The sequence below is a fragment of the Haliaeetus albicilla genome, chromosome 20, assembly GCF_947461875.1.
Source record: "Haliaeetus albicilla chromosome 20, bHalAlb1.1, whole genome shotgun sequence".
Classification (NCBI taxonomy): domain Eukaryota; kingdom Metazoa; phylum Chordata; class Aves; order Accipitriformes; family Accipitridae; genus Haliaeetus; species Haliaeetus albicilla.
This window is the reverse complement of record NC_091502.1, coordinates 9,769,029-9,781,646: the sequence shown is the minus strand read 5'-3', so window position 1 is coordinate 9,781,646 and position 12,618 is coordinate 9,769,029. Positions and strand designations below refer to the sequence as shown.

Sequence of the window (12,618 nt, the reverse complement as noted above, 5' to 3'; positions counted from 1 at the left end):
ATCTTTCTTAAACAAGATTCTTCCAGTTCCTTCTGTATTTATGACTGCTTGACTGTGCCCATCAGCTTTTGGTGGGAGAAGCAGCATAGTTTGTTAAGTTCTTTTTTAATGAAATTTAAGATTTGGTATTTATTGGGGAGGGCTATATAAGAGGATTTTTAGGTTGCTTTTCACATGTTACTAGAGTTGAAATATATCTGTCCATTTTTGATACAGGCATCCTATAGTGGTATTTGTATATTGCTTGTAGTGGAACCAGGTTAATGCAATGAAACTTTATTCTCAGCTTCCCCCAGGTAACATCAGTAATATGGTTAATACTGTCTTTTAATATATGAGATTCTGATGAGTAAAACTTGGATATAAGGCAGCAATTTGAGCTAGAGGATCCTGTAAAACCCCATTTTGTTGGAAGGGGCCATCTCTGTTTGGTCTAATATTAACTATGAGACAAGGACCAGAAGAAAAGTGTATTTAGCAACTCTTCATTTATGTAGGACAGTAACGGAGGTGCCAAGAGAAGTATTTCAGGATACTAACATTTCTCCATCTGGGGCCATAGCAGTGCTGGTTCTGTCATTTTGCCTTTGAGAGCAAATTCTGAGCTGACTTCTGTAGTAAGGCTTTGCTGCAGGTAACAAAGTAGAGAGGGAGTATTGATAGTTATTGGTAGTTTGTTTCTTGGAAGAAGTAAAACCGAGAGTTTATTGAAGAAGTCTGAAGTAAAGTTTTGGTAAGTGCTTGGACACTGAGCAACACTTGCCTTGTTTCTTGGTGTATACGTTGCTGCCGAAGAACAGATTGCTGGAATCCATTAAGCTGATGGACAACTGAGCTGGTGGGAAGGAGTTACCAGCAACCAGGTATAGGAAACCTAGTGTCATAACACTACCTATTAAATATTTAATTACCTCAGGCATTTCCTAATTACTGCTAAATTGTTGCATACTTTCTGTAGGAAAAAGGTAGTGTTTTAGTGCTGCATTTCTTAAACATGATCTTGCATTATTTCAACTTGTAGCCTTAGCTAGGCTTAGCTGTCTTGACAATACAATGTTTTGTAGCATAATTACTTCATAAGTATTTTGAAAAAGTTATGGGGTCAGTCAGTTTAAAATTGGGAATTTTGTCTAGTTTACTTTCATTAAATCATTAAATAACCATTTATTTAGGGGAGATTGAAACTACAATTAATCACATGTGGTAGCTGATTTTTTGAAATATTTTTCTTGTTTTCAGTATGCCAGGTTTGCACATGTGAATTTAATACCACACAGACACAGTTTAATCCTTTTTGGTTTTCCATTTTGTTGGACTTGTCCTTACTCGAGTTACTTTGTCAGGGCATATTTTCTTGGAACTTTGATGTCTACAGTATTTCAGTTATCCCAAGGAGATTAGTCTTGAATGTAATTTGTACTGAAGAGAGTAACTTTGAGCACAAAACCCACACAATATTTATATATATGATTCAACTGGAGCTGAGATACGGATTTTTTTCTGCCATGTATTAAGGCTTGCCAGGTTTTAGTATACCAAGTGTACTTTAAATATGTTGTTTGGACTATGTTTGGAGGTGACTTTATTCTAAAGTGCAACGTTACAACATTTTCCACAATACACTGCTATTTACATTGTTATCTGTGTACTTAAAATACAACTTAAAATCTAGGAATGTTTTAACAATGAAATTTCCTATTTTAAATTATGAATTTTGCCTTGAGCCTGGCAAAGGATCATTTATTTGGAAGGTTGGATTTTATTTGGTTTTTGGAACTTAGTCATGTGTGGAAGCTGTCTAAAAATCATATTTCAGGTTTGGAATAAGAGATGCCAAGGCTCATGAAATAAAACACGTATTATAATTTCTTTAAGATGATATATGGATTTAAGATCTTCTACATGTTTGAAAATGTAGTTGATGGCCATTTAAAATCTCAACATTATTCAGTTCTTGAAAAGGCGGTCTTGCAAATGAACTGTTAAAACATAAATTTTGTTAACGATTTTCACATGCAATATCGGCACATTTTGGCCATGCAAACCCTGCTGACTTAGAGTTACCTTTTTTTGGCATTCATTTTATGTTGCAGTTCAGTTTTGCTTCCTTAAGTAAAATTTTTGTGTAAATTTGTCATGTCCATTTAGTGCTCTGGGGGTTATAATTAGGCTGGGTCACTTTTTTGGTAGTAGTTTGGGCATTTAAGCTTTCCCTGGCTGGAGCAAGAAATTCTTGGAGTAACAAACGTGTCTCAAGAACTGCCATCACTTGAAGCTTCATAACGAGCCTCTGTCAACTTCAGGATACAGTACTGATCTCAATTGTTTGCCCTGAATTTCAGTTGACTTTTTAATAATAGGAAGGGTCCTTAACTGCCTCCAAGGGGATTTTTAAAGGGTTTTGTTCATTTTTCCATCTTTACCCAGTCAGACTGAATACTTTCTTGTTTTTCAGTCTTGTCTGTGTTTGCTGGAGGACTAGGGCAATGGATAGTAGATGTTTTCTGCCTTTGTTACAAAGGCAAGAGGACTGAAATTTGGAAAGTGAGTCAAATTGCTTCAAGTTCTTCTCCAGCATTTAAGCTGAATGGGAGTTAACAAGGACCCAAAGAGCAGTTTCAAACAGCCTAGCTAGACTTGACATTCAGAGCTTTCTAGAAGAGGCCACATCAGTTTAGGCACTGCTCTGATTGGAAGAGTACTATAGATAAACCTTCAACATCAAAGACCACAATTTTGAGTTTATTATGATCAGCAATTTTCAGAAGCAGATAGCAGACACTGGTATTGTATTATATCATAGCGGGGGACAGGCTGGAAGTGGATTTTTCAGTCATTGCTAAGGATAGTAATTAAATTGAAGTGAGTGGTGAGAACAGCCAGGGCAGGTATGCAAAAGGAAGAGGAGAGTGAAAAACTGTGGGATGCTCACGAGGACAAGAGCAGTGGGCAACAACGTACCGATAGGTTTGGAAGACGGCAGGGTCCAGGACAAAATTACATTTCTAGAAGTGCCTGAAAGGAGTGTGTCAGAATTAAGAGCCATTTATGGCTCTGGTGTGCAGCACAGCATGTGGCAGTTAATCCTGTCCTGGCTTGGGCTTGCCTGGGGAACATCAGTCCTGTCTTCACAGGCTAAATGGATTTGGCCAGGGTGCGGGCTTAAGTACTGACACAAAATTGTTTGTATTGTCCACAACTGCCGTGACTTCAGATGGTGCCAACTAGAGCTCTTCTGGGCAACATCCCAGTGTATTTTGTTGCGGTAGAACAGGCCAAGGACTGTTTCCAGTAGGCAGTGTTGATGAAGCCACGTTTCTTTAGGTGTGTGTGGGTGAAAAATGCAGTGGTCTGTTCTCTAGCTCTGAATTCAGTTTCGAGGCTCAGTGTAGGTATGTCTGGAGGCTTGTGAGGTGCTCTGAGCGCCTCTTAGGAGGCTTTTGTGAAAACAGAGGCACAACTGAAAGAGGAAGATGCAGTGAAGGAAATTAATTTAAGGCTGGAAAAAGAAGAAATCAAGAAAAGCAAGAGAATTTGGATGACCACTAAGCCTTTGGGTAAAGGAAAGTGTTAGCTGAAGAGGCTGGTGGTGAGCATAAGGCCATGGAGAAGTGGCATTGATTTTGCATGAGGGAGAAAGAGGTAGAGGGGATGTATGCATGAAAGGAGGAGGGACGATGATGAGGATCTGGTGGGTCAAGAAGAATAAATACGAGAATAGGCAAGAAATCTTGCTGCCAGTGGGAAAGAGGGGTTTTCTGTTAAATCAACACTCATACCTCATGCACCTCTCTTAGAGCTGTCACTGAATTGTATGATGAGTTGCTCTTGGGACTGGGAAATACTGACTTCATGATTTTAACAAAAACAAATCAGCCAAGAGTAGCACACAGTGAAATTAGGTTTAGAGATTAGAAAATACAACTCTATTCTGTTTTATATTTCTAAAATTCAGGGATTTTCCTCAAAGTGTTGGATTAAAATAGAAGTATGTTGGGCTACGCTAGCTGCTACTTGCTTTAAGGGGGAAAAAATGCTTCTAAAAGGGATAATGCAAAGCAAGTGTGTGAGACCTAGGGTGTCTTCCTTCAACAGTCTTTAGAAATAGGCCATCTGTCCATGGTTTACGAAGTCAAAAACATTGTTAATCTTTTCTCCCTCCCCCCCAGCATTTTTTTTTTAAATTGGGGGAGCTATACAAATCATGAGTTAAATTTTCCTTTGAATAAAATTCCCTTCCAGCCATACCTCTCTGAGCAAAGTAATTAATGACTCCAAGCATGTAATATGAGATTAGTTTTTGTATATCTAGCAACATTCATCATATTTGGTTTAAGGCTATCAATGTAAATTGTTAATGAGGTGAAAAATTTAAGTGTATCAAATAGGATGGAAGCAAAGCAGCTGGATTTCTTAAATAAATTCTGCAGTCAAATTGAGTTTCTGATATTTCTAATCCCTCAATCTCTTTAAATAAAAATATTGGGGAAGAACACAGTTATGATTGACCTCATTGTTACCTTCTTTAAATCTTTAATACGTGCAACTGATTGCATTAAGTCTTAGATCAGTATGGAAAAGATCTTGGATGTGAGGGGAAAGGAGAAATGTCTTAGTTCTGGTACTGTTTTGTTTGTGGTTTTATGGCCAGTCACCAGCTGACAGGTGTGCAAGTTAGCAGTCAGTGCTGCTTGGTTGTGTACATTTATTTATGAAAATTATGGGTAAAATGCAGTTTCTTATACCTTCGTCTTATACCAGGATGCTGATGCTGACCTGCTAAGTTTTATGTGATTCTTGGTGTGGTTGACATTACATTGTCTTTTGAGGTGATTCATCTGCGAATCATGGTGCTCCCCCTAATGTGTATTATTCAGGTCATATCAATGACTTTGTGAAGGGCAGAAGTTAATGTGATGGCCAGAAAAGCACCATAAGACAGACATTGTAAAAAGTCTTTGTTTAAGGGCTTGATCATGCTGTTTAGCTGCAAAATTGGACATTGAGGCATTGGATTGCTGTTGATAGAGATGTGATATTCTTATGCCATGAAAGTCTTTATTAATAATACTCTAGCTCACTATATGAAATGGACCTGGTGGTAGAATTTCCTAGTGAAATTTGGTAACCTATGCTCTGCAGGTCAAACTTGTCAGCTACAGAAATTACCTTAAAAAAAAAAAAAGAAAGAAAAAAATGTAGCATGTCATCAGCAAGTACCTGCGTGAATTAAGGAGAGATGGGATGAGTATTTACTGAAACTCTGCAGTTCAGAAATTAGCTATCAACATTTGGAAGATGATAGTGGTCACACAAAAGAAAAGGAGGAACAGATTTGAAGAATGTCGGTGTCAGATGAAGCTGAGGAGGAGTGAATGGATGCAAGGGTTAGGTAGATGGTTAGCAGCATCTCCAAAGGCAGCAGCACATTTCAGAGAAGGTTAAGCCTCGGACAGAGGGACATACAGCAAATCAAAATGGTTTCATTGAAGCCACGGTCACCTCCAGCTGGAGCAGTTTTGACCCAGAGCAGTGATATTTGATCCGTATGAGAATCAACCCCTGAATGATTTCAGTTTTCAGACGAGTGTATAAAGATAAGCTACAATTGCTTAGCCCAAATACACTGAATGGAAACTCCAGTGGTTCAGAGCTGGGTCAGGTACTGCTGCTTTATGGTCAGCAATGTCTGTGACAGGAATGGAGAAGAAAAGTGCTGTTACAGCTTCAGACATCTGATTGGAGTCCACTGCCACTTGTCCACTAGAACCTTTAGAAAGTAAAGGTGACCTCAGAGCAGAAGCAAGATGTTGATGGCTGTTTTGAGTGCTTTTTTCCTGTCAAATCTTCTGTAAACTTTCCGTGCAATAGTAAGAAATATTAAGCATACTCTCTTGCTGCTCTGGTTTCCATTTAAATTCTTTTTTCTTAGTCTAGATTCTGGTACTTCGGCTCCAAGACAGAGTTGTCTTTTGCTCATAGTACTACTACACTGGTATTTCATTACAAGTAGATTATTCATCCCTTTTCCTGCAATTGTTTTTTATAAATTTAGTTTTAGAGCTGTTTTGATTTATATCAGTGGAATGGCCAGCAAGGGAGTCATAGATTCATAGAATCATTTAGGTTGGAAAAGACCTTTAAGATCATTAAGTCCAACCATTAACCTATCACTGCAAAGTCCACCACTAAACCATGTCCCTAAGCAGCACATCTACATGTCTTTTAAATGCCTCCAGGGATGGTGACTCAACCACTTCCCTGGGCAGCCTGTTCCGGTGCTTGACAATGCTTTCAGTGAAGAAATTTTTCCTAATATCCAATCTAAACCTCCACTGGCGCAACTTCAAGCCATTTCCTCTCATCCTATCGCTTGGTACTTGGGAGAAGAGACCGACCCCCACCTCGCTACAACCTCCTTTCAGGTAGTTGTAGAGAGGGATAAGGTCTCCCCTCAGCCTCCTTTTCTCCAGGCTAAACAACCCCAGCTCCCCCAGCCACTCCTCATAAGACTTGTGCTCCCGACCCTTCACCAGCTTCGTTGCCCTTCTTTGTACACACTCCAGCACCTCCATGTCTTTCCTGTAGTGAGGGGCCCAAAACTGAACACAGGACTCGAGGTGCGGCCTCACCAGTCCCAAGTACAGGGGGACAATCACCTCCCTGCTCCTGCTGGCCACACTATTTCTGATACAAGCCAGGATGCTGTTGACCTTCTTGGCCACCTGGGCACACTGCTGGCTCATACTCAGCCAGCTGTCAACCAACACCCCCCGGTCCTTTTCCTCCAGGCAGCTTTCCAGCCACTCTTCCCCAAGCCTGTAGCGCTGCGTGGGGTTGTTGTGACCCAAGTGCAGGACCCGGCACTCAGCTTTGTTGCACCTCATACAATTGGCCTTGGCCCATGAATCCAGCCTGTCCAGAGCTAGGAAATAACACAACATGATATATTTTCATTACCATTTCTGTGTGTTGTAGCATTCTGACAGCAAGTAAGAAAGAAGCTGCATTGAGCTTTATGGAAGGGACTGCAGTAATTAATCTTCATTAGGATTGCTGCCATGGCCTTGTGAATTAAAATTTATTACATGGAATAAGATTTGTGGCACAGCATGTTTGATTAGCAAGATGCCAATATTTATGGGATAAATTAGTCCTAACTTTTCTGAACTGTATTTTATTAGCAGATTCATTCATTATTCCTGTACATTTCTTTGGGAAAGAGGTCGCGTGCACTTTGTTGCAGCCTGGAAACTTGACTCGTGGCCTGCAATTCAGTGGCGAGGGAGGTTTGTTTCCAGAGCAGTGCTGGTAAACCTAGGCTCCAAAGCAAGATCTGATAAGTGTTAACTGAAGCACAGCCTGTCTAGAGATCTCACAGTAGTACATTGTTTAAACAGCAGCAACGTGGCTGCATGGCCGCACATTTCAAATGGCTGACTCTCAAGCACTTAAAATCTAAACCTTACGGCTTGTCAAGACATACCTTGAAGGCCAGAAGTGAGTTAAATACTAACAATTAAAAGCTTTCTACCTTGAAGGCCAGAAGTGAGTTAAATACTAACAATTAAAAGCTTTCTATTTTTTTCTGGTATCACCTCAAAACACACTTCTGAGATTATTTTTTTAGTAGTTAAATTAGAGTTTCTTGGTATATAGCTATCAGGGTCATAGGTAGATCCCCTGTTTCCCAGATGCCATTCATATATGCTGGCATTTATTTAGGAGATAGGATTCATAAACCGTGCTTTAGTGTTTGAGTAATAAACATTACCTATCAAATGATAGTATCTTTGTTGTTACAGCTGTGCAAACGGTGACCACAGAAATTACTCTGCCTGTTGATAAGGTGGCTGTTAGTACCTCCTCGCCTGTGTAAACACAGCCTGTCCCAGTAAATCCTTCCATCAGGCAGCTTCAGACCGCACGGGTCATTCAGGCAGCTGAAAACCTAAATTGCACCAGATGTTAAAAGGAAGGAATTGTAATCCAGCTGTACATGCCCTGTACATGCCATGCTCTAAGTGTTATAAATAGAAGATGAAAAGATGCACCGGCTTTGGTTTGGATGTGAATTGTGGGGTTGCTTTCTCACTGTGTTGTTCTGTTAGAAAATAGTTCACCTTAGAATACCTTTATTTTGTTTTGGCTATCTGTGGACGCCAGCTGGTAGTGCATCAGTTTGTGTGCTTGTGAGGAATAAGGGGCCATTTATGTCCATGGGAGGTGACCAATGATAAAAAGATTGGCTCTGCAGGGTGGACAGACAGGCCTTCGGTCGACGGAGTCTGAGGAGGAATTCATTTGACAATAAGTGCAGAAATCATCCCTGTATAGCTGCTTTCACACAGTCAGCCCTTTTACAAGCACACCTGAGAATTACACCTATTACGTCTCCTCCAAAGAGCTTTCTGTCCAAACAGCTAAGAGAAAGCACCCAGGTGGAGTTCAGGATACCCCCTGGCATCACGATGCCAGACGTCTCTCCTGGTGATTTTCCAGCTTCCTTTTAAAATTGCCACTTTTACCCTTTGTAAAAGCTACATCTCTGCTCATCCAGGGTAGTACAGCCACTCTCCACACCACCCAAACCATCGCTGGTAAAAATCCATCCTGGAGGAACAGGGTTGGGGGTTGGACTAGCTGATCTTTAAAGGTCCCTTCCAACCCAAACCATTCTATGGACAGGCACTGTCTGTCTTCTCTCTGCATCTCAAAATTATTAACATCTTATTTGCACGTTCCACATGACTCTCCGTGTTCCTTCCTAAGTTGCCTTTATCAAATACTGTTTTGCTTCTACTTTTTGTGCATCATGAAAACACAAGCCTTTAGTTCTCTTCATAGCTCGGTGGCTTTGCTGCTGCTGCTTCTGTGTTATACATTCCTCCTTATTCACCTCTCCAGCTTACCGCCAGTAGGGGTCAAATTAGTGTGAAAATACACCTGCTAATGTGTAGGTATATCTTTAGTATGCACTACTAATCAAGCACCATGATCCCTTAGTAATAATAAGAAACAGCCTGACTCAGCATAATCTTCCCACAAAGTTTATGATGAAAATTAATCATAATTGTGTTGATGTAGTTTTGTTTGTGGAAAAAATTAGAAATCTCACAGTTCCTTCTGAATGGGTTTCATATTTAAATATTATATCTTACAGACATCTAGGCCTCTGGGCCTCAAATTCCAAAAATGAGTATAATTTTTTGTATTTTAAGTCTGCTATTTCATAACTTGTGAGATTTCTGCATTGTTTTAATTGCTAAGATGTTTTCACCTAATGTACTAGATGAAGCATTAGTCAATTATGAATGCAAACTGGTCTTCAGAGTCCATTTAAATGCCGGAAATAACTGGCTCTTTTGCAAACAAGCTGAAATACTTTTACTTAATGAGGTTTCAGCCTTACACTTCTAAAGCGAACCCCTATACTCCATCCTGATCAAAGCAAACACCATGAAACTCCAGCCCAAACCCACACTGGCCACTTGGAAAAGTAAGAAGTCTTAGGGCTTTAAAGTATTTTTATTTACTGTCAGTATAGCTTCAGCATTTATGGAGTATCTTAAGCACTACAGAGAGAAATAGAGTCCTTTCCCCAGAAAAGGAATAAAATAAATTGGTAGCAAGCACTGAAAAGCCACCCCCATGGGAATGACAGCTCAAAGCTGGCAAAGTTGCTATATCCTTTGAAATGTCCCAATTTTAGGAAAAGTACTTGGTGCACAGTCATCAGCTATTCATAGAATCATACAATGGTTTGGATTGGAAGGGACCTTTAAAAATCATCTAGTCCAACTCTCCTGCCGTAGGCAGGGACATTTCTCACTAGATCAGGTTGCTTTACACTATTTCTTTTGGATAGGCAGGGAAGGACAATATAAAGGTAGGGTGCTTTGTTTGTTTTAATTGTGGGAATGCAAGGTGTTTCTCATAGGATTTCTCTCCTCTCTCTGTGTGCTGTAATGAGTAGGCAGGAGTTGGCACTGTTCTTCCATGAAAGGTGTGATGGACGAGAGAGGGACACACGTAACACATGTGCAGTCCAGTGCAAGGCCATCAGATCTCATGTTACTCCTTCATCTCAATGGACAGGCAGCCAGAAAGCACAGTGTATGAGCCAGGAAGAGGAGGAAGTGTTGTGCTGCCAATCCCTCTTGTAAGGCTCTCAGAAACTTCTTGAAAACTGCTGTGTTTTGGGGTTAATGTTTGGGTTAGGCTGATTTCCAGTGAGTGGTGAAACCAGCGTTTCACAGACTGTAACTAGTCCTCTTAATGGAAGAACAAGGTGGGCAGCTGAAGGTGGTTTGAATTGGGCATTGGGTTCCTGTGCTGTGTTCGTTCAAAGGACAGTGTTCCCCAATTTGAGGTAATTTTTATAACTGCTGTTTCTAATTGTTAAGTCTCTAAACAATATTTCCGAATGAAATATTTCACAAACATTACATTTACACTTAAGCAATTATAAAAATTAAGGCAATTAAAAAAATTCTTGTTGAAACTGTTTTTTTTTAAGTATATTGAATTTTCTGGGTAGAAATTTGCCAATTTTCAATTGAAAATCTGACCTTAACCATCTATTTTAGAAAAGCCTAAACTCAGTCTTTGAAGTTCCATTTTTATTTTTGTTATATTCTTTAAAATACAAATATGAAAAACTGAGAATGCTGTTTGGTTTGAGTTAATTTGTTTGGAGAGAATGACTTGGGATGCAAGAGGTGGCATTCTGCTTTTTTTGGTATGAATTCTACCCTGCAGCATAGGACAACCAGCTGTCTATAACCTGGTACATGGATATTATATCTTAGAACAGATTTTGTTACATTAGATTATTTTAATCTTAGATAAGATGATTTATAGCAAATTTTCTACGTTATGGACAAAAACCACATGAAGATACATGAAAGCTTGGGCTTTCCTCCTGTTACTGTCATGTGGCCATGTGACAGAAGTCAAAGTATTAAAGCAAATATGTAGCCATTTTGTCCAAATTGAAGGCTGCAAAAGGCAATTCATTCAAGTCTTAAGAAAAGCAGCAGAAGAAAAAGGAATTCACCAGGGAAAATAACTGGGTTTGGGTTTTTCTCTTCCTGTCATGGCAAAGAGGTGGTTAATAGCTTCCAAGGAAAGCTTCTGAAAGAAGGGGAAAGAGTGCTTGAATGAGATGGACCCAAATCAAAACTGTATTAAGTGAAGGATTCGTCAATGAAATGACAGTTCACGTATTTTTATTTTATTTTTGTCGCATATTTATTTTAAACAACATCTTGAATGCATGTCAAGGTCCACTGACATCACTAAATCAGTTTTGTCGAGTTGTCTGTCACTCTATAAGGCAGCAAATATTAGGTAAGACTGATAGCAATATCTTGATACACTGTAATCAATTAAGACTGCAGAACCTCCACCACCACCTTGGCCTGAAAGCAGTTCTAATTTAGATATTCAGAGTTCATCAGCTTCTATTGCTTCACCCTTCTGAATTGTAATTTTGTTTGCTCTTATCTTGACATAAATTTGCTTTGTTTAAAATGAATTGTTTGATTACATGATGATATTGATCACCACAGTTGTAAAAAAGAGTAATTGATTTGTTTCTGCAGTGAACTGGAGGAGAAGAGTGGAAGAAAGAAAAGAAGCTATAGCAATAGTACCACAGCAGAAGAAATGCCTCTGAAAAGAAAGAAGGTGAAATTCAGCCAAGAGGAGGACCCCTATTTGCCATTAGATACTGGGCTTTCTCTGGCAGAGGATGAAGAGCTTGTACTACATCTGCTCAGCAGCTAATTATTTTTCTGCACGTTTTCTTTTCTGAGACATCTCCACAATTTTGTCAGTAGTCTACACAAAATGAATTTGGCATCTGGGCAGCTGGGTACCAGTAGACATAGATAAATGAGTTCCATGTGCAATGGGATTGCTTTAGATTGGCTCATAGATTATAGACAATATTTCGTTTGATTTATAAGGCTTTCTAAATGAACTTTAGAACCTAAATCCCCAGATGTCATTTTGCAGTAACACATTCATAATTTAAAATCTCCAAGTTCTGAAACAATTATCTTTTTTTATTTTCATCTTGCTTTAAATAAAACAGGATGCTCCTTTCTTGACTGTGTCAGGTTTGTTATTTTATAAGATAAATGTGTACTAAAATTATTAAAGAAGAAATACTGTTGGCAGCTCAAATCATATTACTTAAAAATAAAATGCATTTTTTCGTCTATGTATCATGCACATATTTTAAAAATATTTAAATAAAAATTTCTGAGCCTTGGTGTAAAATTTTGGTGTCTCTTTCAGCTTTCTTATGAAAGCATTTATTTATCCTTCAGTTACCATTTCTATTATGATTCTGTCACTGGTGTTAGGCAATTCAGAAAACCACTTTTAGAAGCTAAAACTGAACCCTACATTTGAATACCATATGAATGAGAACACAGTGATGCCACAAAAAGGTAGAGCATACCACTGCCTGGTAAAATTGGTTACAAGGTAGATTTTGTGGCAGACTTAAAACTGGAAGGGAGCTACTTTTTTTTGTTATGACCAAATATAATGAAGAAAAATAATTTATTGTTGAGCATATTTTCAAGTTTCATCCCATCAAACCAT

At 39.1% G+C, this 12,618-nt stretch overlaps 1 protein-coding gene across 1 annotated transcript in view; it reads left to right on the top strand.

Annotated features, from left to right (window-relative positions):
- The window catches only part of DDX10 (DEAD-box helicase 10), a 200,746-nt gene extending 188,458 nt beyond the window's left edge, over positions 1 to 12,288 (top strand). Inside the window, exon 18 of the mRNA XM_069808236.1 lies at positions 11,607 to 12,288. Within this exon, the coding sequence (XP_069664337.1) occupies positions 11,607 to 11,790 (184 nt within the window). The 3' untranslated portion in view covers positions 11,791 to 12,288. The remainder of the gene's footprint in view (positions 1 to 11,606) is intronic.
- Positions 12,289 to 12,618: the final 330 nt, after the last annotated feature.